Source organism: Bubalus kerabau, chromosome 20 (assembly GCF_029407905.1).
Source record: "Bubalus kerabau isolate K-KA32 ecotype Philippines breed swamp buffalo chromosome 20, PCC_UOA_SB_1v2, whole genome shotgun sequence".
Classification (NCBI taxonomy): Eukaryota; Metazoa; Chordata; class Mammalia; order Artiodactyla; family Bovidae; genus Bubalus; species Bubalus kerabau.
This window is the reverse complement of record NC_073643.1, coordinates 59,814,896-59,836,672: the sequence shown is the minus strand read 5'-3', so window position 1 is coordinate 59,836,672 and position 21,777 is coordinate 59,814,896. Positions and strand designations below refer to the sequence as shown.

At 55.7% G+C, this 21,777-nt stretch overlaps 2 protein-coding genes across 7 annotated transcripts in view; one reads left to right on the top strand and one right to left on the bottom strand.

Annotated features, from left to right (window-relative positions):
* Window positions 1-96: 96 nt before the first annotated feature.
* Window positions 97-20,685, top strand: TMEM43 (transmembrane protein 43). 4 transcript variants are annotated; one of them, XR_008706273.1, is made up of 13 exons: window positions 103-363; window positions 9,586-9,735; window positions 10,649-10,783; window positions 11,328-11,422; window positions 11,788-11,837; window positions 12,057-12,126; window positions 12,814-12,884; window positions 13,773-13,894; window positions 14,177-14,251; window positions 14,694-14,795; window positions 15,386-15,503; window positions 17,347-17,901; window positions 17,949-19,260. XR_008706273.1 is itself a non-coding variant. In XM_055558415.1 (12 exons), exons 1-12 carry the CDS (start codon window positions 352-354, stop codon window positions 19,978-19,980), a joined length of 1,200 nt encoding a protein of 399 aa, XP_055414390.1. In that variant the 5' UTR covers window positions 98-351; the 3' UTR covers window positions 19,981-20,685. The 4 variants fall into 4 exon arrangements, 3 of the variants coding, with proteins under 3 accessions (XP_055414391.1, XP_055414390.1, XP_055414388.1); XM_055558415.1 differs by lacking the exons at window positions 17,347-17,901; window positions 17,949-19,260 and adding an exon at window positions 19,781-20,685 and having other exon boundaries at window positions 98-363; XM_055558413.1 differs by having other exon boundaries at window positions 17,347-19,260.
* Window positions 20,566-21,777, bottom strand: part of XPC (XPC complex subunit, DNA damage recognition and repair factor) — a 23,674-nt gene continuing 22,462 nt past the window's right edge. For all 3 annotated transcript variants that reach the window (XM_055558410.1, XM_055558412.1, XM_055558411.1), the window contains one exon: window positions 20,566-21,288. In XM_055558410.1, the coding sequence (XP_055414385.1) occupies window positions 21,082-21,288 (207 nt within the window). In that variant the 3' untranslated portion in view covers window positions 20,566-21,081. The remainder of the gene's footprint in view (window positions 21,289-21,777) is intronic.

Here is a 21,777-nt window from a genome sequence, read left to right as displayed (position 1 = left end):
TAACTACATTTCCCGGCAGGCTGCGCGCCTCGCGGCCACGCCCCAGGCAGTAGGAACTACATTTCCCTGAATAGCTTGCAGTGCGCGGGCTCGTCAGTGAGGTGTCAGTGGGTTGCAACTTTCGGAAAGCACCCGAAAGGACTACGTTTCCCAGGAGGCAGTGCGGCACGGCGAGCGGGAGCCAAAAAAGCCTGGGCTCCCTGGGCGGTAGCTCTGTGGCGTGTCCCGGGCTCTGGGCTTGCGCCGCTGTCTGCCGCTCTTCGGCGGGCGAGAGGTCGCGGACTCGGTGCTGCTGGCGTAAACCCTACTCCGCGTTGAGCCGAGCGAGGCGGGCGGCGACCGGGCCCCACCATGGCCGCGAACGTGAGTGTCTCTTGGTCCGCCGGCCACACCCAGGCCTCCCGGTCCTCCAGCCCCCTCTTCCAGCGGGCGTGTCGCGGCCCCCTGCCTGTGGTCCCCTCCGTCCAGCCCGCCCGCCTCCCTCTCACGCCCGTGTCCGCGCCTTCCGGCAGCTGTGCCGTCTGTCTTGCTCAGCGCGGGCCGACTCCTTGGGTCCCGCGGTGTTGGGGACCGGGCCTCTGGTCCGTGGCTCCGGCTCGGGGTCGTCTGGTGCGGGGCCCCTCCCCGCAGCCCTTCCCTTCGTTCCCGGTTCCCTCCTGGACCTTCGGGGTTGTCACATGTGCGGACTTGGAGGTGAGAGGTGACCAGTCCACGGGGGCGGTGGGGAAGCCGATCCGCCTGGGTGGAGCTGTCCAGCGACGTGCTGTACGGGGTGGGCGGTGAGCTCCGTGCCCAGAGGGATATGTAAGACCGGGGCTGTTATGATACAGGAGCGCAGGCCAGGTGGGGAGCGGAGACTTCAGGGCGGCGGGCAGAGGGGGGCATTTCCCTACGGCCGGGCGCTCGTCCTCCTAGCAGGGGTTTAGTTGCAGAGCCCCTCGCTGAAGGTGGTGCCCCTGGAAAGGCTGCTGGCCTCCTGCCAGCAGCCAGCCTTTCTCAGGAACCTTTCTATTTAAGCTAAACATTCATTCAACAAACCGAGGGGCACCTCCCACCAGGGTGTTGGGCGAAGGAGCTGGTGACTCAGGCTCTGCTCCTCTGTGAAAGTGGAGCCAGCTCTGGAGCCAGCTCGGAGCCCTGCCAGCCCGGGCACTCCCTCCCTCTTGCTTTGGTTGAGTGTCCTAGCCACTCTCCGCTGCTCTGTTACACCCTTCCAGGCTCCTCCTCTGTCCCTAAGCATCCTCTGTGCTTCCCACACCCCCTGAGAAGCCAGGGCTTTCGTCACCCACGGCCCCAGTACACCTTGCCTGGTTTAGAGTTGTTTGGGAGGCTGAGAAGCCTTAAGTGGTGCACCTAGAGGTGGTCCCCTAGATGCAGGGTCTGCCGGGGGAGGCCTGGGATGTGTCAAGAGACAGGTGTGCCCCCAGACCACCGCCATGATACCTTACAGATGGGGACTTCCCAGCAGGGGGACACGCTTGCCCAGGGCCCCACAGCCAGCTGGGCAGGTCATGGGAAGGTGTGGCAGGCTTTGGAGTCAGGCCCACTTGGGGAAAGATCCAGATTCTTTCTCAGTAGCTATGTGACCTTAATTTCTTGGGATTTTTGTTTCGTCATGGGCTTAGTTACTGTGAAGTTTAAGGAAGACTCTGCTTTTAGCACAGTGCCTGGTGTACCGTAGTCCTTAATTACATTAAAAAACAGTTTATCTTCAGTCCTGATGGGCAGAGAATCTTGGATACGTAGGGTCCTGATCTTTGCCAAAGAGTGTAGATGAGTTTGGGTATCCTCTGCCACCAAACTTTCGTTGATTCACCCTGTAATGGGGTGCACATTTACAGGGACTGGGAGGCCCGGTGCCAGAGAAAGATCAGAAGATGGTGGGCTGGAGCAGGAAGGACACAGGATTCTTAATCACTGTAACCTCCATCGAGTAATGGAGTTACTGTTGACATCTGTGCTTTATAAATGAGTAAACAGGATCAGAGGGGTAGAGCAGCTGACTCTGGGTTACACAGAAAGTGATTTTCAGGACCTGAAAATCCTGGTAGGTCAGCCCCTGTCCCACCACACACTGCTCATTGCTTCTAAGCCTGAAGTAGGGGAGCGGGCAGGGAGGAAATCTCCCCAGTCCTTGTTTACTGGGAATTTGGTCTAGAATGTGGGCTGGGTGTGTCATGCCAGCCTGAGGATCACCTTCTTTCTTCTCTTCAAGGCCATCTTTGAGCAGCTTATCTTGATGTTGGCTGTTAGGGGTGGCTGGGGGAGGCCCAGGAGGAAGCCAGGCCTTCCAGGGCCCAAGCTGGGGACTGGCTTCTTTTCCTGTGCTGCGTGCCTACCTCGGGCTCCCAGTGTTCAGCTCCTGTTGTGGCGCCAGGCGTGAGGAAGGCAGTCCGGAGTAGAGTGGCAGAGAGCAGCCCCCAGTTGCCCAGACAGGAGTCCTGAGTCCGCCTCTTAGAGGCTGTGTGGTGTGGACTGGTGCTGTAACGGCTGACCCCTGTTTTCCCTCCTGTGACGTGCGGTCGTGATGGTGCCCGCCTCCTCGGGCTTGAGCAGGACTGGCGTCTGATAGACTGGAGTGCTTGCCGTTGCCATCATCATAATGGCTGGTGGTCACCTATCTGCCTGCAGCAAACTGCTCCACTGACGTTTCCAAATGGCCTGTAAAGTCAAGGCCATCAGTGATGCCTGTATTAGAGGAAGCTGGGTATAGAAACAGGGGTCGAGTCGAGGTGCCTTTTCAAAATGAGAGACTTGAATCCATGAATTAATGTTCAGTTTGGCTGAGCAGAGGTAAGTTAACAACGGATAAAGCACTTGCTGTCTGTCGTGGTTGCAAAGAATCATTTATTTGATGTCCTTTTCAATAGACAAAATTTCTGTTATAATCCGTGATCTGTAGGGTTTTCTGGAAGCTGTAAAAAAAACTTGTTACCAACTTTGTTTTTTTAAGTGTCTCAATAAGACCCTGACAATAATGTAATGTGTCCCTTGAGCCACCATAGGAGAAAGTTTCCAAGAATACTGTTTTCCCCATGACCCATTTTCTCGGGTGCACAGAGTTAAAGGAGATACATGCTGGGGTAACGGCAGCTGTGCCCCAGGCGTGAGCCTTGTGTGCTGTTTGTTTTTTAAATTAGGTCTAAACCGGATTTGGGTGGTGGGTCAAAATTCCCCTTTTTGGGGCCGTGTCTGTCAGTGTCTTGAGCCAGTGGGAGGAACGCGTCCGCTGGGTTAGGAGCGTTCCCTGAGAGCCGCGGGCGTTCTGGAGGGTGGACAGCACGGGGATTTAAACCCCGCCTCAGCGCGCTGATGCCTTTAGCTTCCATGGCGTTGACCTTAGAACGCCCAGTGTTTTCAGCATTGAACGTTTTGGCAGTTGTAGAACAATAACTCTTCCTTTTTTTTTTTTTTATTAGGTTGTCCTGAAGAGGTTAAACACCTCACTGTTTGCATAGCATTCCAGAGTGGGGTGTCAGTCCAGAGGCACAGCGACTGTCGGTGTGAACATGTGTCACCGGGTCGTTCGCTAGAGTTAAGGCAGCTCATTCAGCTTGTGCTTTGTTTCCCGTAAATAAAAGCTTTTAATGATGCCCACTGTGGGCGTTACAGCATATCCATCTTGGTAACGTCCCTGCTCCTCCCTTAAGTAGGACCATCTGTAAATTAAATTAGATCAGCATTATCGATACGGGCTTCCTGGGAACAAGAAGATGATCTAACCGGTTCACAAAATGCAGTCGTGGCTGTTTTCTAACTGTGGCGCAGGCAGCAGAGCTGCAGGTCAGGGTTATTCCGTGGAACCCAGGTGGCACCAGGCAGCGGCCCTCACGGGAAGCTGGGCAGCTCACAGAGTGGCGCTGCGGGTGGCGAGAGTGCGAAAGAAGCTCAGCTCAGTGCGGCCACGAACCGAGAGGGGAGCGCATTCCTCGGGGCCTTCCAGGAGAGCTGTGGCCGAAATGGCCCTTGTACAGGAGGGAGTCCCTTGGCTGCCGAGTCTAGTTTGAGAGCCTAAAGCAAGTCATGAAACAGTTTTGTAAAAGCGTCAGTTATGTATAGACATAACTGTATAAATGACAGAAGACTTAAAATCTTGGTTAAAGACCTGATTACAGTACAGTTGTCAAGGAAACTGGCTATGTATGTAGCATACAACATTTTAAGAGAGTAGCCAGAATCAGGACTGACACGTACCAGGAGATTTCAAATTTTAGGAACTTCCTACAAGTTCTAGAATGTTTATATTAATATATTTATCCACACAATATGACCTAAGAATTTATCATTACTCAGTGTTTCCCATGTAATGTAACATACCAAATGAGCCCAATTAGCTTAATATTTCTCTTTGAGATGTTTAGGGGTTTTCTGAAGCATCCCAGAGTTAGCTGGAGGTCAAAAGAGCTTCATTAAGAATTTGATTGGAGGAAGTTTGTGAAAGATATGAAAAGGTTTTAAATGTTTGACTAAGTAGGATCATAAGTCACTGTGAAACAATATTTATTTGCTTCAACCAAAGGGATAATAAAAAGATTTCAAAAGTAAATGACAGAGAGCTACATCAGATAAGTTAGCAGTAAAGAAACTTTCTATAATCTTTACCAAAACCAGGTCAGTGCTTCAAGAATGCTTTGTCCTCTTCACAGATAAAAAAGTTGGTTTTCACCATTTTACCTTTATTATTAAAATTCATTTATTTAATTAAATTTAATCTGATCTTAGTAAGTCCTAGCCATGTACAAAAACTTTTTTCAGGGTTCTGTTTTTAAAATATATGTTACTTTATAGTTCAGTCTTTGAGTAAAGTGCAGAGTATATTTATTAATAGTCTCAAACACATTTAGTCTCTGTGTGTGTATGTGTGTGTTGCTCAGTCGTGTCTGACTCTGCTACCCCATCGGCTGTAGCCCGCCAGTCTCCTCTGTCCATGGGATTTTCCAGGCAAGAACACTGGAGTGGGTCGCCATAAAAGTAAGTAATTAGAGACTTATTTAGCAGTTAATCTTTCAGTATTTTCTTATTAAGAAAACAATCTAGACATTCAGTGAATTCCATCATTTGGGCACCCCACTCCAGTACTCTTGCCTGGAAAATCCCATGGACGGAGGAGCTTGGTAGGCTACAGTCCATGGGGTCGCGAAGAGTCAGACATGACTGAGCGACTTCACTTTCACTTTTCACTTTCATGCATTGAAGAAGGAAATGGCAACCCATTCCAGTGTTCTTGCCTGGAGAATCCCAGGGACGGCGGAGCCTGGTGGGCTGCCGTCTATGGGGTCGCACAGAGTCGGACACGACTGACGCGACTTAGCAGCAGTAGCAGCAGCAGAACTCTAAAATTTCAAATCCCCCCAAATTGGGAGAAACTGTTTTTACGTGTGAAAGTGAAAGTTACTTGGTTGTGTCTGACTCTTTGTGACCCCATGGACTATACATTCCATGGAATTCTCCAGGCCAGAATACTGGAGTGAGTAGCCCTTCCCTTCTCCAGGGGATCTTCCCAACTCAGGAATCAAACCAGGGTCTCCTGTATTGCAGGTGGATTCTTTACCAACTGAGCTACCAGGGAAGCCCTGTTTTTGGGTACATATACCCTAAAACAAAATTATTCTTGAAAGAATTCACCCCTAAATTTATTCATTATTTATGAAAATATTACCATACCAAGTTAATTTTCTTGTTGACACATTTTATCATCACAATAACATGAGCATATTAACTTTCAGGAAACCTGGGTACAGCTAAAATATTACACTTAATGATGACTGTAAAGCCATGTCTGTATTAATTAGACCATCAATTTTAACTTGTTTTCTTCCATTAAAGATTAATCCTGGATTATGTGATCCTTTGACAGTTTGGGCTAGTTTAAGTGAAATATTTGATTTGTAAACATTTACTTTTAAATCAATTAAGTAGAACTCTTTTACATTAACGTTGATAGTAACCTCTGAAGTTAGAGATGGATCATACTTGTGTATACAGACATACATATATCCAGATACACACAGAAATAGCTATTCTGCTTGAGTTTTACAAAGATCTATTTTCACACATACATACTCACCCCCTTTTTTTCTTTTGAGTCTACTAATTAAGCCAAGTAGACTCTAAAACTGGAAAGAAGAAAAAAAGGTCAGTCTTCATCCCAGTTCCCAAGAAGAAAAGTACTAGAGAATGTTCAAACTATCGGATGATTGCGCTCACTTCCCATGCTAGTAAGCTTATGCTCAAAATCCTTTAAGCCAGGCTTCAGCAGTACTTGAATTGAGAACTTCCAGATGTACCAGCTTAGAAAAGGCAGAAGAACCAGAGATCAAATTGCCAACATTCATTGGATCATAGAGAAAGCAAGGGAATTCCAGAAAAACATCGACTTCTGTTTCATTGACTACATTAAAGCCTTTGACTGTGTGGATCATAACAAACTGTGACAAACTCTGGAAAAAAATGGGAATAACAGGCCATCTTACTCGTCTGTTGAGAAACTTGTATGCAACTCAAGAAGCAACAGTTAGAACCTTATATGGAACAACTGACTGCTTCAAAATTGAGAAAGGAGTATGACAAGGCTGTTTACTGGTACCATGCCTATTTAACTTAGGCACAGAGTACACCACACGAAATGCCGTGTGGTGTACTGGATGAGGGCTGGATGAGTTACAAGCCGGAATCAAGATTGCCAGGAGAAGTATCAACAACCTCAGATACACAGATGATACCACTCTAATGGCAGAAAGCAAAGAGGAACTAAAGAGCCTTTTGATGAGGGTGAAAGAGGAGAGTGAAAAAGCTGGCTTAATACTTTAGCCACCTAATGCGAAGAACTGACTCATTGTAAAAGACCCTGATGCTGGGAAAGATTGAAGGCGGAAGGAGAAGGGGACGACAGAGGATGAGATGGCTGGATGGCATCACCGACTCAATGGACATGAGTTTGAGTGAACTCCGGGAGTTGGTGATGGGCAGGGAGGCCTGGCGTGCTGCGGTTCCTGGGGTCGCAAAGAGTCGGACACGACTGAGCAACTGAACTGACTGAAAGCTCAGTATTAAAGAAAGTAAGATCATGGCATCTGTCCCATCACTTCATGGCAAATGGAGGGCAGGAAAGGTGGAAGCCGTGACAGACTCCTCTTCTTGGGCTCTACAATCACCGTGGATGGTGGCTGCAGCATGAAACTAGAAGACAGCTCCTTCTTGGAAGGAAAGCTGCGACAAACCTAGACAGCGTTTTAAAAAGCAGAGACATCACTTTGCTGACAAAGGTCCATCTAGTCAAAGCTATGGTCTTTCTAGTAGTTATGTACAGATATGAGAGTTGGACCATAAAGAAGGCAGAGTGCCAAAGAATTGATGCCTTTGAAATGTGGTGCTGAAGAAAACTCTTGAGAGTCCCTTGGACTGCAAGGAGATCAAACCAGTCAATCCGAAAGGAAATCAACCCTGAATACTCATTGGAAGGACTGATGTTGAAACGGAAACTCCAGTACTTTGGCCACCTGATGTGAAGAACTGACTCACTGGAAAAGACCCTGATGCTGGGAAAGATTGAAGGCGGGAGGAGAAGGGGGTGATAGAGAATGAGATGTCTAGATGGCATCACCGACTCAATGGAGATGAACTTGGGCAAACTCCAGGAGACGCTGAAAGACAGAGAGGCCTGGCATGCTAAGCCAAGACTGTAGACTCAAGGCAGTGTGGGCTGTGTTCACATTTCAGGAACATGATAAGGGTTATAACTTCAGGCTTTCTCCTAGGAATGCTTCTGTTCCCTCAAGGTCTGAATTTGGAACAGATGTTTTACCAAGCCAGCTTTCTCTACGGTGTTGGAACGTCTTAAGGCGCTCCCTCCTGGCCGTTCAAGAGTCAAGTGTTTGCAGGCATTGGTTTTGTCATGAAGCCAGCCAGGAGGCCTTTCAGCCTTTGAGGGATGGTTTCCCGTTATTACTTTGGCAGCCCAGTTCAGATAGGATCTCGACAACTTTCTGAGGGCCCTGTGATGGAACGTGTCTGGCTCCCTACGGGGTTCCCCTGGGGTGGGCTTGGCTCTCCTGTGTCTCGGCTTCTCCCTCCAACAGTTGAACGTGCTGCAGGCACTGGGAGTGCCGGGGGCCAGCCGCCGCAGCGCTCCCCAGCGAGCAGAACTTACTTAGTGGCTGTAGTGGGCCCTGTGGGGCCGCTGCACGTCTCAGGGACGGATGCTCAGGCACTTCTGCTGGGTCCTCCGCCTCCTGGGAGCTGCTCCTGGCTGAGGGAGTAACTTTACCGTGGAGCTGCACAGGCTCAATCTCCCCATTCCACCAGCGGTTTGTTCACACCATATATACAACAGTCTTTCCAATTTAAGTCAGTCTGTTAAGAAAGACCAGTGAGCCCTGTTCACTCCAAAGCACATCCCAGGTGTCTGCCTAGGAGACAGTCCAGTAACCTCTTAAAGACTCCAAGTCCCAAGAGGAACAGCTTGAGTAAAACTCAGAGTGGGATTTAAAGCAATGATGTCCAGGTATCAGGAGAACTCTCGAAAGCACCGAAGGAACACAGAGAAGCTGGTGGTGCCCCAGGGGCCCGTGCTGGTACCAGGCCCCGGTTTGCGGTGGACTTCAGGGGTCCTCTGGTGGATGCGTCGGACAGCCCCCCAACTACGCCAATCAAAAGTGGATGAAAATTTAGTTAACAATCAAATCAAGAAGAAAAAGGCATTTTATTTGAGCCAAACAGGATTGTAACCCTGGAGACAGCCTCCCAGAAGCTCTGAGAACTCTCACCTGCTGGAAGTTGAAGACACAGTTGTGTGCATTGCTGGGACAGGGTCACCCATGACAGTGGTACACTGATGGTTTACACACGGTTCACCAGGGACGCAGAGTGCAGGGAGGCACGCGTACAAAGCGAGCGGCGAGGCACCGTGGCCCCTCGCAGAGCTGCCGAACAACCTGCTCTCTTAAGAAGTTTCAGTGCTGACGTCATAAGAAAGGGGAGAAGGTCCTTACGGTTGAGCAGGCGCACCCGTCTTTGATGCAGATGCAGACTGTGTGTTAGGGAGGGGGGAGACCCACATGGCACAGAGTTTTCTGTTCAAATTTTCATGTCCTGCCCTCAGATAGAAATGACGTTTCACTAGCTTGTAAATGAGTGTTCATAGAAGCATTGTTCATAATCGCTAGGAACCAGAAATATCCAAGGTATCCGTCGACTGGTGAGTACGTTGACAGGTGTGGAACTCTGCTCGGCCACAAGAAGGAGCGGACTCCTGGCGCCATGACACAGATGGCCCCACGCGCTGGGCCGAGTCCAGGGATCCGGACAGGAGCAGCTCACGCTGTGTCATGATCCATTCGTACCGCGTTCGGGAAGAGGCAGGACTAAATCACCGTGATACAGATTCAGATTGCTGCTACCTCTGGGCGGTGGGGAGACGGGGTACTGGCAGGGAGGGGCACAGGGAGCTTTCGGGCGAGAGACGTGTTTCGTGTGTTGACGAACACGGCTCTGCACTTGTTAAAACTGAATACTCAGTCTGTGCATTTGACTGAGTGTAAATGCAGTTTGTTTTTTGAAAACCAGTTTCCTTTTTGTGTTTTTCAGTATTCCAGTACAAGTAACAAGAAAGATCACGTCAGAATCACAAACAAGTCCCAGCCGGGCTTCTTGGAGCGGCTGAGCGAGACCTCGGGTGGAATGTTTGTGGGGCTCATGACCTTCCTGGTCTCCTTCTACTTAATCTTCACCAATGAGGTATGATGTTCAGGGTCCCTCTGTGCAGAGTGAGGGTCCCTGCAGTATCTCAATGCAGAGGCTGGACATAAGGGTCAAGATTTTATGGGGATGAGGGTTGAATTAGTCAATTCATTGTGTTGTGCTCCACTTCACGACTAACATAAGCAGGAGGGGAAATGGATCAATTCACATACCTGAAATGGGGGTGAAAGAAAAAGTGAAAAGTGAAAGTCGCTCAGTCATGTTTGACTCTTTGCAGCCCCATGGACTATACAGTCCATGGAATTCTCCTGGCCAGAATACTGGAGTGGGTAGCCTATCCCTTCTCGAGCAGATCTTCCCAACCTGGGAATTGAACCAGGGTCTCCTGCTTTGCAGGCGGATTCTTTACCAACTGAGCTATTTAAACTCTGAAATGGGGACAGTCTCAGCCGCAGGCGTGGCTGGATCCAGGCATTCATGCTGGGCCACTAGGAGCCTCCGTTTCTCCGTCTGTTGCCCATTTTTCTCTGTTGTTCAGCGGGCTCTTCCCCTGTGGTGGCAAAGGTGGCCCGGCAACTCCCGTGTCACATCCCAGCAGCTTAGCAACCCCAGAGAAAAGAGGACGCGTCTCTGTTTCTAAGTCAGTTTAGCCAAAGGCACAGGGAGACCTCTGAGTGTCCTCAGTTCTCTCTGAACCACTCCCTGGGGCCAGTGAACACAGGATGCGGTTGGTGAGGCTTGGGTTACATTGAACAGCTGTGCCATCAGCCCTAGTGAAGCACATGGATGGAGGGGAGGGGAGGGGTGCAGGGCAGAGGCAGCCGCCGTTCTTCCTGGCACGGCTGGTGCTGCGTGGGTACGGGGAGGCCTGGAGAGCGGGCGTCCTGGGTTCTGCTTGCCCCGGGCAGCAGGCGTCCGGCAGCTGAAGCCCTCGCTCTCCGGTGCACAGGGCCGTGCGCTGAAGACGGCGACCTCGCTGGCCGAGGGGCTGTCTCTGGTAGTGTCTCCCAGCAGCATCCACACTGTGGCTCCAGAGAACGAGGGGAGGCTGCTGCACGTCGTCGGGGCCCTGCGGACGTCCAAGGTAGGCCGGCAGCACCCACTGACCGCGGGGGCGCGGGCACCTTGTGGGTGTCGTCTGGAGGCCTGGGCCTCAGAAACAGACTCCTGGTGTAAGTCACGCTGCACCACTCGGCGGCTGTGGGCCCGTCTCTCCAGAGCCTCAGGGTCTTCCTCTGTCAAATGGGGAGAAACCTTGTAACAACCCGAGGGGGCTCTGCAGATCAGCTCAGATTCAGGAGCTCCCATCCTGGCACAGTGGCCCTTGGCCAGAGCCTCACACAGAGGTACTTTAACAGTGATGATGGGCCTGCATGCCTGGGGCAGCATCTCCTATCTGAAGACTCTTCATGCTGCCTGGCCCTGCAACCCCAGGCTCGCAGCCTGAGCCACACGTGCAGCTCGGGTCGCAGGCTCAGCTCTTGGGGCGGTGGTTCCGCTTGGCACCCATACGAGCAGCGCAGAGTTCTCTCGGCTGTCCTGCCCTCTGGACCTGTTTCTCCCCAGCCTGGCTTCCCCTGAGCTGAGCGTTCTTGTCCTTTGTCTTCCTGGTCTGTTCCTCTGTGAAGCTCCTGTCTGATCCTAACTACGGGGTCCACCTCCCGGCCGTGAAGCTGCGGCGGCACGTGGAGATGTATCAGTGGGTGGAGACTGAGGAGTCCAGGTGAGGGGCCGGCTGGGGCTGCGGGAGGCACGGGGTTAGGGGGACGTGCAGCAGGCCTCACTGCGGCACTGCTGAAGGCTACCGTGGGAAGTCTTCCTTTCGGAGGAACGTCAGATTGTCCCCCAAGGACTGGCCCATGGTCTCGATTGGAGGTGGCAGGGGTCTCCTGTGGAGTGCCTGGGGGAAGAAAGTGGCTGGGCTAGCTCCCGGAGATCACTGTGTATCTGGGCTGGTGTGGACCAAGCCTGTGCCGTGTGGGGAGTCTGGCCTGTGAGCCCCGAGGCTGCTTCAGGCTGGAGACGCCCAGAGGTGGGGCTGCCTTGGGGGTGGCGGGCTGACTCGGGGCGCCTGTGTTTTCCCCGCAGGGAGTACACAGAGGACGGACAGGTGAAGACGGAGAGGAAGTACTCCTACAGTGAGTCACGGGCCCCTCCCTGCTCCCCGCAGCCTCTGTCTTTCCTTAGCCAGCATCAGGCTCCCTGCGTGCTGGTCCTCGGAGCCCTGCTCCCCCCGTCTATCCAGCGAGGCTCCAGGAGCTCGGGTGGTCCCGGGCTTGGATAAGAGGACGTGGAGCTGGCGGGCCTCAAACCTGAGGCTTACCGTGGTTTCCGCATGTTCTCTCTGCTCAAAACAGACACAGAATGGAGGTCAGAGATCGTCAACAGCAGAAACTTTGACCGAGAGATTGGCCACAAAAACCCCAGGTGAGAACCAGCCCCTGGCAGGTTCTCAGCCCCAGTGTCCTCATCTGAGTAATGGGGCTGAGTTACTTCTGTCTCGCGGGCTGATGAAATGTGGGCTGGGGTTCGGAGGCCCACTCCGGCACTGTGAGCAGAGGCGGGGCCTGACGCCCCTGGCCCTAGGGGTGGTCAGTGGTGGGTGTGGGGAGACTGTCCGCAGGGCTTTCAGGAGCGGCTGCATTTTATGCCCCCGTTCAGGGGTCCGGCAGAGGACAGTTAGCTCAGGGGCAGGGGTCAGGGTGTTGAGACGGGCGTGACTCTGGACAGGCCCCGTGTGGGCTGTGTGCTGTGACGAGCTGGGCAAGGCCAGGAAGGGCCTTGAACGTTCCCGGTGAGGTTTGGATGCTGGCGGGAAGGGTCTGGAGGGGAGGGTGTGAAGTCCATGGCAGGGCCGTCTGACGGCTGGGGGGCAGGGTGGGACAGGCTGGCAGGGGTCCAGGCAAGATCGTAAGAAGCTCTGGGCGACGGGAAGCCAGTGGAAGCTGCCCTTCCTCGGCAGGGGATGGGGTCGGGGGAAGACAAGACTGCGGGGCCGGGCTGGGCTGGGCTGGCAGGAGCCCCCTGGGTGCGGACCCTGCCCAGTACCTCTCTGGGGACCCAGGCAGCTCCCCTGGCACCCCACATCGCCAACAGCTCCCCCTGTCTCCCCAGCGCGATGGCCGTGGAGTCATTCACCGCAACAGCCCCCTTCGTCCAGATCGGCAGGTTTTTCCTCTCAGCGGGTAAGTCTTGGGCCATTAGATGAACCACTGTGGACCCAGAACCCTGCACTTCCACCCGGTTGCCTCCTAGGAGCCGGGGCCCTGCATTCAGTCCTTGAGTGGTTAAAGGGGTCTCCCGCTGCCCTGGGCAGGGGTCGGCCAGCGCTTCTCCAGAGTCATACTTTTGGGCTGGGGCCAAAGGGCAGGTGTGTCCCCAGGAAGGGGGGCCTGTGTGGAACCCCCCGAAACCTGTTCAGGGAGCAGCTGCCAGGTGTGGGTCCTTGCCGGGCTGAGCAGGCGGGGCTGAGAGCCCCTCCTCAGGCAGCCCTGGAGGGCAGCGCACACAAGGCCCCGCCTCCACTCCTGAGCCCAACCCCGGAGGGCCTCCCACAGAGAGGGGCTTGCAGGGGTCAGCGTGGCTGTGAGACTGCCACCGACACTCCTGGGGCCACCCCCGGGCCAGACCTGACGAGGGAGAGAGGACCCCTAGGGCCAGTGCGTCGAGGGGCAGGGCCTGGCCTGTCGGCAGTGTGCTCTGGCCCCCAGTCGGTGCCAGCCATGCCAGACAGCCCAGCCTCATGCTGCAGGGCAGCAGGGAGCCAGGCCGGGACGCAGGTGACAGGACCTGGGGAGCAGTGGCCACAGGGCTGAGGCCCTCCCCGGGCTGTGGTCACCGCCTGACAGGGTTGGCTTCCTGGAGGCGCTGGAGGCTGAAGGGGCTGGCCCTGTGGACGGACGGAGTTGGAGCAGGGACTCCGGGTGGGAGAGCGGGCGTGCAGAGGCCCCGTGGGGACGAGCCGCAGGTGGCCGCGCAGCCCGGCTTGTGGGGCTGGCTGGGAAGGCCGTCAGGCTGCGGGCTTGCAGACGGGGCTGCAATGGACACACTGTTTCTAACCACTGGCCTCTCAGGCCTCATCGACAAAGTGGACAACTTCAAGACGCTGAGCCTGTCTAAGCTGGAGGACCCGCATGTGGACATCATTCGCCGGGGGGACTATTTCTACCACAGTGAAAACCCCAAGTACCCTGAGGTACCCAGTGGGTTCGGGCGCTCCGATGGCAGAGGTTGGGGCCCCTGAGTCCCGCCCCCGACAGCGCGGGAGAGTCCGAGCCGCACATCAGCTCCCATCGGGTTCCGTGACTCACGGCTGCACTCAGCCGGCCGGTGCTGGTGAGGGTGGAGGGAGGGGCTGTCTGCGCACTGGGGCTGCCTGAGTGCAGGTGGGGGTGGTGTGACCCCCTCATGGGCAGGTGGGCGCCCTGGGCCCCAGCTTGGACTCCCACCTCCCTCACTCACCTCTCTTCCACCCCAGGTTGGAGATCTGCGTGTCTCCTTCTCCTACGCGGGCCTGAGCAGCGACGACCCCGACCTGGGCCCAGCTCATGTGGTAAGTGGCTTCCCAGGCAGACATGGGGGGCCTTCCCAGGTGCAGACCCGGGCCCAAGTGCATGCTTAGGGCATACCCCTCCCCCTCGTGTGTGTGCATGCCCATGGGCCCCAGGCGGGGGAGTGGCGAGGGTCTCAGCGTGGTGCCTGAAGAGTTTCTTCCAGCTCTGTGCACGCGCTTTCCCCGAGCACTGACCTCTGCCCTGTAAATGCTCTGTTCTGCGCTCCAGACCCTGTCACCCCAGCCCCGCCGCCACCCCCCGCCCCCGGCTCCTCCCCAGGGCTGTGGAGGGAGCAGGCCAGCGGGAGCGCCTCCCCCAGGCCCACGTGGCGGCAGGGGCTGGGGCGGCCTGGGGCTCCCTGCTGCCTTGGCGCACAGCGAGGACGGCTCTGGCCCCGCGGGCAGATGGCCCCGCAGCTCTGAGCCGGAGTTCTCTGACCAGGTCACCGTGATTGCCCGGCAGCGGGGCGACCAGCTGGTCCCCTACTCCACCAAGTCAGGGGACACCCTGCTTCTCCTGCACCACGGGGACTTCTCGGCAGAGGTGAGTGGCCGCGGTGCGCCTGTGCGCCGCGCTCCAGTGCTCTGGTCACCGGCCTGCCCCCACGGTGGCAGAGCCAGGGCCGTGAGGCAAGAGAAGGCAATGGAAGGGGTGAGGGGTCCTTGTGTGTGCGGCCCGGCTGCCCTCCGAGAGAGGGAGCAGTGAGCAAAGCAGAGAATCCCCCGGACCCCCCCAAGATGCTCGGAGGTGACAGATGTGGTAACAGGAGCCTCCTTTGGCAGTGGGTGGCGAGCGACGTCTTTGCTGAGTCCCAAGTGAAGAGCCGGGTGGGTCAGTCTTGTCGCAGCCCAGGGCCCCCCTTGCCGGGGCCGGGACGCCATGTAGCCCTGTGCACAGAGCGGGAGGCGAGCTGAGTGTGAGCTGGGGTGCAAGGGTGAGCTGTGCAGGACCAGGTGAGTGAGGGTGGGCGCCCCCAGGGAGACCTGGGTACCCCCATCCGTAACATAGGGTCAGCCCTCACCCACACCCCGAGGACGGTGCAGAGAGGGGCGTCTAGCCCAGCGCCTGCTGGCGGGGTGGCGTGGGGCTCCTCGGTGGGCTGTAAGCACCTCCCCTCCCTGCTCGTCCTGCAGGAGGTGTTTCGTCGGGAACAGAAGAGCAACTCGCTGAAGACGTGGGGCCTGAGGGCGGCTGGCTGGGCGGCCATGTTCATGGGCCTCAACCTCATGACGCGGATCCTCTACACGCTGGGTAGGTGGGCAGATGGGGCCTCTTTGGCCCCCACCACCCACTGGGTGTGCTCAGCCCCTACTGTGACCTCAGGGCCTTGGGATGGGTGAGCCGGGGGTGGATACTGGCCCCTGGGGCTACGGTCTCCCTGCCCTGCCCACTGCGCATCCCCTCAGCCTTCACCCCTTCACCCACAGCTGTGGAGCCGTACTGGGGGGCTGGCCAGCAGGGAGAGCTCCAGGTTCCTTTCCTGCCCAGCCTCAGGTTCCTCACACCTAACTTGCTGAGTTTAGTGAAGAGCTTGGCAAATAGGAATCACTCAAGAGCCGCCGTCCTTCACGCCCCACCCCCCAAACCCTGAACTAGACTTGAGACACCCGCAGCAGGTCTGGAACACAGGGGAGCCTGTGCCCGGCTGCTCATGGCCCCAGGTTGGCCTGCTTGAGCCCAGGCGCTCGGCTCAGGACCCAACCCCAGGGTGGGTGACTGGCGCTGGGCCTGGCTGCTGTGCAGGAGGATGGGGCTTCTCGGGGGGCTGAGTCCTGTCCAGTCAGGTGGTTATGGTTCCCAGAAACCCCTCCTCTGCTTAGCCTTTCCAGCTGGGAGAGTCTGGTTGCAGCCCCCAGACGATCAGCCCATTTCACAGGCGGGAAGACTGAGGAGCAGTGGGGGTGGGGGAGGCCCCTTCCCCCAGATGGTGGAACCACACCCAGGAACGCAACCCGCGTGGTCACTAGGCCCATCGTGGCCACGACCTCGGTTAGGCCCTTTCCTCTCAGGGCCCAGTCCCCCCTTGTCAGGTCTGTCTTGGGGGCTGCCCTCTGACTGGTTCACTCCACGCCAGAGGCTGAGCCTCTAGGGTCAGGACAGAGTGAGCGCACAGAGGGACTCGGTGCAGAGGAGGGACGCGGGAAGCTGCTGGCGGGGTGCCCGTCCACCCCGCCCCACCCTCCGTTCCTGTGACAAGCACCTTCTGAGAGCCTGCTGCGTGACCATGGGCTGCGGGCCCTGGAGGCCGTGCCGCCAGCAGGACAGGCAGGGTCCCAGTCCTCTGGGCTTAGCGTGGTGGTGAAGAGCGGAGGCTCTGCACTCAGACAGCCTGGATTTAAATTGTGGTTTTGGCACCTTCTGGCTGTAAACTTAACTACCAGGCCTCGGCAATCTTGTGGGTGAACCGAGGTTAGGAACGGCACCGGTCTACAGGAGGGCAGGGTTGGATGAGATGCGTGGTCCCCAGCCAGCGCCCACACATGAGCCCTGCTTGTTGCGGGGGCTGTCGGGCCCACATGGGGCTGGACCCAGATGGGCCCCAGGCAGCCTGCGGGCCCCTGCATCTTGCGGGCACCAGACCCCCGGCTTCCTGGGAACTGAGTGCAGGCCCCCGGTGCGTGCCAGCCACGGGAGGCCTGCCTCAGCGGTCCGCAGGCAAGGACAGGGCGACTGCAGAAGGGCTGATGGAGCCCACGTTGGGTGGCAGCCTGTGGGGGTCTCTGGGTGGGCGGCTCCTCCGGCCCTTCGAGCCCTCACAGGTCCTCCCTGGAGCTGGCACACAGGTGAACGGTCACAGCTTGGGTGAGCGACAGGCTCCTCCAGGAAGGGCTGGGTGCCAAACAGGCCCGCGGGGGGTTCAGCCCTGCTGCTTTGTTGGGTAGCAGAGAGGTGCTCGCCGGCATCGCTCATCTGCCCCAGGGCACGCTGGGGCTGGGCTGAGCCGAGCCATGGCCGTGCGCGGGGCTCTTCCTCGTGTGTCCCACCGCCGCCTCTCCCTCCGCACCTGGTGCAGAGACAGGTGGGCTGCCGGCGGGGGGAGCGGAGGAGCCGAGCCGGGGGCCTGGGAGCCCTGACTGCCGCTCTCTCCCCACAGTGGACTGGTTCCCCGTCTTCCGAGACCTGGTCAACATCGGCCTGAAGGCCTTTGCCTTCTGCGTGGCCACCTCACTGACCTTGCTGACCGTGGCCGCCGGCTGGCTCTTCTATCGGCCCCTGTGGGCGCTCGGGATTGCTGGCCTGGCCCTGGTGCCCATCATCATTGCTCGGACTCGGGTGCCGGCCAAGAAGCTGGAGTGAGCGGGCGCAGCGCCCGCAGACACCCCCGCGCCTCAGACCCGGGCCGCCCTCCCGAGCTGCCTGGGTCTTGGATTCCACACACACGCCCTGCCCCGGCCGTGCACACGGGCAGCGGGTTGGTGTCTGTCAGTTAGCCCTTCACGCCCCTTCTCGCAGCGGGCAGCTTTGCTGGCAGGAGGCAGCTCCTGTCTGGCAGCGTGACCTCCACCCTCCTGCTTGTCTCCTTTCCCTCTCTGGGCACTGCGTGGCCACCCGTGTCTCTTAGCTGATGTCTGTAAAGGTGGTGACCCTCAGACTGGAGGACGGTGCCAGGCCCCACCACAGCCGCCGCCACACCAGGGTCCAGGACAAGGTGCCAGGCCCTGCCACAGCCGCCGCCACACCAGGGTCCAGGACAAGGTGGTCTGGGCGCCACAAACCCACTCTGTGTGCAACTCAGCTCAGTGCTCAGAGGCCACGGGTGTCTGGATGCGGACCATGGATGTCTGTCCGGCTTCGCACACATGTTGCAGTTTGGCAGAACCCTTTTGGTGCACAGGATCTTCGAAGGTCTGGTTACTTAGTTTCTTATCGCTTTGTGTCTCTGCATCAAACTCCCTGACAAGGGGATTGTTTGGGGCGTTGTTAAGTGGGGGTTGTTTCAAATAAGACTTAAAAAACAAAACCCCTCCTGAATGATTCATATCTCAGACTGTTACACAAAAGCTCTCTGTGATCTGTCTGTTGAAGTCAGTTCAGAGCATGGGAAGTTCGGTGGGGCTGTGACTTACCTGGTTGAGGAAGTTACCCGTCCATATTCTGGGTCCCTGGGAAGGTTTTCAAAGCTTCAGGTGCTTTGAAACCAGTGTTACCAGAAGGCTTGTTTTCCCTCTGAGAGGAGATGGGTCTCTGCATCTGAGAGAAAGGCATTTCCTTTCTTCTCTGGCATCAAAACGCAGTTTTCTTGAAAATGATTTTGCATTATTCATCTGTCCCAAGTGTGTTCCTTCACGGTGACCCCCTTGCGTGTGTGCACACACAGCTCGACCACAGTTGGGCATCAGAGGCTGCGTGTTGGGAAGCTCTCGCCCGGCTCTGCTCACCACACGCTTTGCCGTTAGAACCCGGCCCCAAGTGGCTGCTCCTGGGGGCCTTATGTGTTCAGTGTCTACAGCTTTATTCCTAACTCAAATCCAGCCACACTTAGTTCACAGTTTTAAGTTTCCTAACGGCTTTTACACCCTTCGAAAGATAGAGTGTGTGGTAACGTCGATGTCTTAAGAGATGGTACGTCCTTTGACTATTTGGAACTTGCTATGCCTTGCTGGGGTGGCTACTTTAATGAGTAATCTCTCTGTGTCCTGGGGGACTTGTGGTGTAAATTGAGATTTTTCATGTACAAAACAGCCAGCCCCAGGGATGAGTTATCTGGGTTTAAGGACTGAAATAGTGTTCACTATTGCTTGTTAAATCAGTGGTTTCTTCTATCAACTCCTAAAGGTGCGTTTGGAAAGCACAGCAACAAAATGATGGCCAAATACAAAATTCTTAACATCTGTGTGACTTCTTTCTAGTACAGATTTTAAATTACTGCCAATTGCAAGTGTTCTTAAAGAACAAAAGAATGTTAATAAATATTTTGAGCATTTGGAAAATCATAATGAAACTTGTATTACCTTTGTATTTTTGATAAAAATTCAAAATAAACTTCGGAATATCTTTTGATGTAGAACTTGCCATATTCCCCTTTTTGCATTCTTTCTGAAATTTCTATCTCATAAGAATTCAGCCATAGAGTTTATTTAGAACCTATGAATTTTTGCAACTTATGTATTGCTTTTAGTAGTTAAACTTGGTTTAAATTTTTTTTTAATGGCACCTCGATATTCGTAGCACTTGAAAACCTTTGTTCTGTGTGGACTGAGTGTGGCTCCCGTGGCACCCATCTGTAGATGGTTCTAGGAGGTGGGAGGGAGTGAGTGGGACCCAGTGCAGAAGGCGTCCCCTGCCTTGGCAGATGAGCTGTGTGGCGCCTGCCATGATGGTGACCTGAGCCTCAGCCTCCTCCCCTGTGACGTGGGGGGTGTCTCTACCCCACGGGTGCTGGTGGGCACGGAGCGAGAGGAAGCCCACGAGCCCGTTCTGAAGCAGCAGACAGTCGCAAAGCATCCATCCTGCAGTTTGAACTGCTTTTCCCCTTATTATAGGATTCGAGGCAGGTGAGTGCTAACTTTTCCACGATATGTCCCCAGGAGCTGCCTGCCGTCTGCCTGAAGAACAGGTTATTCCTGCAGAAAGCGGGCAGTGTTCGACTCCACTCCCAGAAAACAGGGCGCTCACCTGCAGGAGGGTGAGACCAAGCTCTGACTCAGAAAGGGCCACAGCCAGTGGTTTCCATGGCAACTCCCCGTGTTTGTCAGCAAGAGCCTTCCTGCCAGTTCCTGCCACATGAGTCACACTCCAGAGGGTTTTGTTTGTTTCCCTTGGATAAAACAGACTCTGATTTTTAATGGCTACTGTCAAGATTAAGTAATACCTCCTCAACTAAACAGAAAAACATTCCTCTGTAACGCTAAGTTCTCAGCCTGCGGGAAAACAAACTCCCATCTCTAAGGTAGTCCTGACCTGTGTACCTGCTTCATGGACCAGACGTGTGGAGTGTGAGCCACGCCAGTCAGCCCTAAAGGAGACCAACCCTGACTCTTCATTAGAAGGACTGATGCCGAAGCCCCAAGACTCTGGCCACCTGATGCGAAGAGCCAACTCACTGGATAAGACCCTGATACGGGGAAAGAGTGAAGTCAAAGAAGGGGGCAACGGAGGATGAGATGGTTAGATGGCATCACTGACTCAATGGACAAGAGTTTGAACAAGCTCCGGGAGACAGTGAAGGACAGGGGAGCGTGGCGTGCTGCAGTCCGTGGGGTCACAGAGGCAGACGACTGAGCGACTGAACACAACCGACCTGTGTGCACATCGCTGTCGCCCAGGTGTCCTTAGCTGATGTAAAATCTGAAAGAAGATGTAGAGCCAAGCCTTTTTAGATAAATGCTTTATTTTTTTCTCAAAATGTTATAAAAGTTATTTTTCCTAAACATCTACAGTGTAGGGCTTTATACATGGATCCAATAATGAATAAAATCTAGTTAAACACTGATCGAGTCTTCCAAACTTTTAAGTCATGCCCTCCTCCGGGGCTTTTCTTGACCCCAGGATCAAACACGTGTCTCTCGTCTCTGCACTGGCAGGCGGGTTCTCTGCCACCAGTGCCACCTGGGAAGCCTCTTAGTAACGTGCAAGTCGCGTTGTTTTTCCTACTGTGGCTCTTTGTTCTAGTCCTCTGCTGCCCTGAAGTGTTCCTGGCAAAGGCCTGAGGGGGCCTGCGGTGACCCGCTCCACCTGCACGCAGCGTCAGGGAGCTGCCTGAGGAGCAAGGGGCCCCCCGAGGCCGGGCCTGAGCCGTCTGCAGCAGCTCGAGTGTGGACGCAGGAGGACTCTGCCCGGGAGCAGAGTCTGGGGCAGAGCCGAGCCGCCAAGGAGGTGACTGGTCGCGTCACAGCTTCTCAAACGGGAACAGGTGGGCAGCCGCTTCCTTCTTCTCCCTCCTGGTCTTCCTGGGGCACTTTGGCTTCTCAGCCTCTCGGTTTTGGGGCCAGGAGGCCGCCAGGATCCTGGCCGCTTCTGCTTGAGAGCTGGTCCCCTCCTCCTCGTCTGATGAGAGCCCGCCTCCCGCATCCGTGTGGGGAGTGGCCGCCTCACTCTGGGGGGCCGGGCCAGGGCAGGGGGAGAAAGGAGAAGCGGTGGCGTCAGGAAGCCCACGAGTCCAGGAGCATGGCCGTGGGATGCAGGGGCCAAGGCCGAGGGACTGCCCACAGGGAGCTGCGACCAACCCAGCAGGTGACTGCCAGTGGCGCTCTGTACTGATTTCCTGGGTTTTGAACCAAAAAAGTGCCCAAATACTTGGCACTAACACCCAGTGTTGGATGCTCCGAGGGAGCAGCCCTGGAGGCCTCGAGTCTGGGGAGGCAGGGGCAGAAAGCTCGGACAGGAGGAAGGAGCCCGTGGGAACACGGAGCCGGGAGAAGGTGCATCAGGGATCTGAGGAAGGAGCAGATGCAGGTGGCGGGGGGTGGGGGTGGGGGGGGGTCAGATGCTGCTAGAGCACGTCTCCACGTCTGTGACCTGGCACTGACGGACCACTCCATATGACTGTGCCTGGGGGCATCTGTGCCCCCGACGGGAGCCCTTA